The 4728-nt window shown below is 64.3% G+C and overlaps 1 protein-coding gene across 1 annotated transcript in view; it reads left to right on the top strand.

The window, feature by feature from the left end:
- Positions 1-5: 5 nt before the first annotated feature.
- The window catches only part of EFNA2 (ephrin-A2), a gene marked incomplete at its 5' end in the record, with an annotated part of 13380 nt that continues 8657 nt past the window's right edge, over positions 6-4728 (top strand). Inside the window, one exon of the mRNA XM_006898003.1 lies at positions 6-70. Coding sequence (XP_006898065.1) covers positions 6-70 — 65 coding nt within the window. The remainder of the gene's footprint in view (positions 71-4728) is intronic.

The raw sequence follows: 4728 nt of genomic DNA, 5'->3' as shown, positions 1-4728 counted from the left end.
CGCGCGCCGAGGACGCCGCCCGCGCCAACTCGGACCGCTACGCCGTCTACTGGAACCGCAGCAACCCCAGGTGAGCGCGCCGTGGGGCCCCGGGGACCCGGCGCCGGCGCGGGGACTCCGGAGGGCGGCGGGACGCCGGCTACGCGGGAACCCCCGGGGAGTTCGGCTCCCGGGACTTTGGGGGACTTGCGCGCCTCCCGCGCTCCCAGGGGCGCTCCGCGACCCGCTGCCGTGCGGGATTGGGGGCCCCGGGCCCCGCATCCCCGAGCGTCCTGGAGACCGGGATCCTTCTTGTCCTGCAGAAGCCGTGGAGCCCTGGGCTTTTTCTTCTCGGACTTTGGGACCCACGGCTCGGAGCCTCCCCAGGGTCCCCCAACACCTTAGAGTTGTAGAACCCGCCAGGTTCCTGCCATCTAGGGTCCTGGGAGACAGCGGACTGTGTGCCCTCTAGAACAAGAAGCTGCAGGCTGCTTCTGCCAGTGGGTCCCCAGACAAAGTTGGGGAAGTTAGAGTGACCCTCTTGAGGCCCCACAAACACTCCAAGGGGTCGGTCCCCAGTTCCCGCTTGGCACATGCCGGGAGATTAAGACTCAAAGGGGGGGTGAGGTTCTGCCCCAGGAGGCTCTGCAGGGTGGGGTTCTGTTCCATCCTTTGGTGCTGATGGGGAAACCGAGGCACCAAGGGGCAAGGGGGCCAGCTCAAGGTCACAGCAGGGGAGCAGAGGTGGGCTAGGACCCAGGTGGCCGGGTGCCCAGCCTGCCACACCCGGTGGCGCCCCGCCCGGCCACCTGCCTGCATCCTCCCCCAGGTTTCAGCTGGTCTTTGCTGGGTACTCAGTGCAGTTGGGGGTATCTGGGCCCCCTCATTTGTTGAGGAGAGAAAAGTTTCCTGAGAAGTGACCGTTCCTGGGCGCTCGCTGACCTGCTGAGGCATTCCAGAGCTCAGAGCCCCAGCTGGCAGGGGATCCTGTGGGACAGGGGCTGGGGGGGGGGGTCTTGCATTGTGGAAGTCAGCCAAGCCCCCAGGCACACCGAGTCCGCCTGCACTGGCCAGTTGAGCTGCATTTCGGGGTCCTGTGTCCGGCTCCCAGCTCCTCTCCACCCCAGCACCCACCGTCACTCCTCCGTCTTCCTGTCTCTGTGGCTGGGCCACCTCAGAGCTGGTGTCCCGCGCTGTGGCTGCAAAGTTGCATAAATGATTGCTTTGAAACAGGCTTCTGGACAAGGACGGCCAGTTGTCCCTCCGTGGGGGTGGGAGTGTCCTGGACCCCATCACCGGGCACAGGCTGGTGCCCTGGGCAGGGACCCCGAACCATCACAGAGGGATGCCAGGGCTGCGGCCGAGCTGGTCCCGCGATGCAGCCACCCTCCGGTCACATGTGGCTTTGATTAAGGTGCTTCCCGGCCGCGGTCGCGCGACCCACAGGCAGCCCTGCCCGGGCCGAGTTTTTGGTTTCAGCTCCGGCAGGTCCCCGGCAGGTCCCCGGCTGGCCCGTCCTTTGTTCTAGGGAGTATGGAACGCAGAGGCCCCTGAGCACCCGGAGCAGGACAGGGCAGCAGGCATCCTGCTGTCCCCACCTGCCGTGGGGTCTTGGGACCAGTAGGACCCCCAACCAGGGAGCAAGGCAGTGCAGTGCCTGGCTCTGCTGGCCACTCCGTCACCTCCTGCTGCCTGGCCTCCACTGACCCGACTGTCCAAGTCAGCACCTGCCCGAGGGGACAGCCTTACTGGTGTGGGGGCCAGGCCTTCCCTCCTCTGTTCCCCTCAGGCACTTCCTGCTTGGAGTGACCTGAGGGTGATGGTGTGTGCCCCCAGTACCTCATGATAGGTGAGCACCTCACCCACAAAGCCGACCTCCCTCAAGAACCTGGGTCCCTGTCGACTCTAAGGTGGGGGTTCTGCTGCGGGGAGTTGGTGACCCTGGGAGGCCCAGATTTGGTGCCCTAAATGGTGGACTGGCCGGCCGGCCATGGCATCAGCTGGGTATGGAGTGGGCAGGAGCTGGGCCTCGGCACCAGAGGGGACCTGGCTGGGGATTTCTCAGAGGCATCAGGGTCATGGGCTTGGGGGCTGGGGACAGGTCAGAGGTGTGGACGCCTAAAACAGAGCAGAGACCGGGTGTCGGGCCGACGTGGGTGGTGGTGAGGGTGGCCGGGAGGGAGACGCAGGGACAGCGTGGCATGCTAGGAGGACACACAAAAGACGCAGGAGGAGGAAGGGGCTGGAGGTGGTATGCTCAGAATGGAGGTGGGCAACCGGGGTGGGGGCGGAGGGCAGAGGCCGTTCTGTGAGGGGGGCTAACTGCTGCCTGGCCAGGCGGGGCCTTTTACCTGCACCGAGGTAATAGGTACATGGCCGTGTTTCCCAAATTACAGTCTCCCTGCTGTGAAATGCATTTCCGTGCGCACACAGCCGGCTCGGGCCGAGGAGCCCCGCACCCACCATGGTGCGGCAGGCTGGGCCAACCACTTACCCCGACCTACTCAGTGGCCAGTCAGCTGGCTGTGTGCCTGGCTAGGTGCCCTGGGATGGCCACTGGGTCTCTGGACCTGGCTCCGGCTGGGCTGGCGTCCCTGTTGGACCTGCGATGACCATGGGGCCAAGACTGGGTCACGTAGGCCTTCATGTTGTGTGGTGTCGCATTGGCGACCACAGCTCGAGTGTGCACCCGTGATGTGTGTGCCCACAGACCATATGCTGGCCAGGGTCTTCTGGGGGCCCAGAGACGTGTGTACGTGCTGCAGTGCACACACATGTTTGCAGATAACGTGCGCGTGCACACACGCGTGTACTTGCACCTGTGTGTGCATGGGGAGTGTAGCTCTGCATGCATGCATGCATGCATGGGCACACGTGAGCCTGCATGTCTGAGAGAGAGAGTGCGTCCGCAGGATTGCATGTGTGTGGCTTTGTGAGCACACGCGTGTCTGTGAGCGTGTCCGTTGTGCACGCGTGGGTTTGCGTGAACGTGTTTCTCTCTCAGGCGTCTGTGTGAGCAGGTCGAACGTGCTGTGAGTCTGTCTGCTGTCCAGGCAGGATTGGTGTGGCTCTGTCTCCATCTTGCATGGGTTGGTTCACAGATGCATGTCTTCGGCTGCCTGCGTCCTCCTCTGTGGGGACAGGAGTGGCCCGAGCGCTGTCCACATAGGTGGTGGCCAGGCCCCGGTCCTTAAGGCTCTCTGCCCCTCTCCTGGTTCTGCCAGGACACATGGTCAGCATACTTAGCCCCAAAGTCAGGAGGCCATCTAGGTCCCAGGTGGTCACCATGCAAGTGCCCACTGTTCCGTGAGCTTACACACTCTTGTGATGGGACCCCGCTCCTGTGTGGGTCTCCCGAGCCCCGCTCTCCACCCCTTCCCTGAGCACGTGGCCATGTACCCCTCTCCCACAGCCAGGAGGTAACCAAGCCAGGCTGTCCCAGTGGGGGTGGGCTCCTAGATGGGGTACGAGCCCCCCATCTTGCTTGAACTCTCAGAGGGCGATCTGAAGGGCTTGGCTTAGTTTTTCCACCGGCTTTGTGTTTGCTTGGGGGGCTTCCTGAATGGCCCGTGGTGGCCTGGCCTACGAGAGACTTGGAAACCTGTGTCCAGGGAAGCGGGTGTGACATCGGCAGACAGCCCAGCTTGGGGACAGTGTCTGCTCCGGGTGGTAAAGCAGGTCCAGGGCGGGTCCAGCGTGTTGTGCTGTCCACAGACGACAGCGAGCGTGCTGTGGACAGGCAGAGGGCCACATGCGTTCCGTGTCCTGGGTCTTATGCCTTCATTCACTGCTCTCCAGCAGGGGTGTCGCCTTGGGCTGGGGTCTCCCCTTTTCTGTCTCTCCCCCACCCCCCAGCTGCACCTTCAGACAGAAGAGGGTCCCTCAGCCATCTGATGCCCTGCACTAGAGGACCTGGGGGCAGGGGACTGACCTCTCGCTTCCCTGAGAGATGTGAGGACCCCAGACATTCTTGGGGACTTGGATGCGCCCTGCCAGTAGCGGGGGGCACTCCTCTGTGGCCAGTGCGTGGGAAGGGTCAGGGCTGGCAGTGGACTAGCCCTCATCCGTCTGCCCAGTGCTAGGCCTGGATTCGGCACCTTGTGCCCTCCTCATCCCAGCAATGCCAGCCCCCCCAAAACCCCCTCCAGGGACCCCCTATGCTGTGACGTGAGCTTTTTCTCTTTCAGCAAAGGCACCAGCAGCCATGCTTCTTGTACTGCAGACAGTTCAGGATGGTGGGTTCAGAGGCCCCGGTCTGCTTGGCTGTTCTACCGTGGGCCTGAGCCTGCTCACCCCGCAGTCAGCTCACCCCGTGTCCGGCTCAACCCGCGTCCGGCTCACCCCACAGTCAGCTCACCCCACAGTCGGCTCACCCCGCAGTCAGCTCACCCCGCAGTCAGCTCACCCCGCGTCCAGCTCACCCCACAATCGGCTCACCCCACAGTCGGCTCACCCCACAGTCGGCTCACCCCACGTCCAGCTCACCCCATGTCCGGCTCACCCCACAGTCAGCTCACCCCACAGTTAGCTCACCCCACGTCCGGCTCACCCCACGTCCGGCTCACCCCACCTCCGGCTCAACCCGCGTCCGGCTCACCCCACAGTCAGCTCACCCCGCATCCAGCTCACCCCACGTCCGGCTCACCCCACGTCCGGCTCACCCCACGTCCGGCTCACCCCACCTCCGGCTCAACCCGCGTCCGGCTCACCCCACAGTCGGCTCACCCCACAGTCGGCTCACCCCACAGT

This window comes from Elephantulus edwardii, unplaced genomic scaffold, assembly GCF_000299155.1.
Source record: "Elephantulus edwardii isolate Elephantulus edwardi_28Jun2011 unplaced genomic scaffold, EleEdw1.0 scaffold00217, whole genome shotgun sequence".
NCBI lineage: Eukaryota > Metazoa > Chordata > Mammalia > Macroscelidea > Macroscelididae > Elephantulus > Elephantulus edwardii.
Note: the sequence above shows the minus strand (reverse complement) of the source record. Positions and strands in the feature narration are given on the sequence as shown.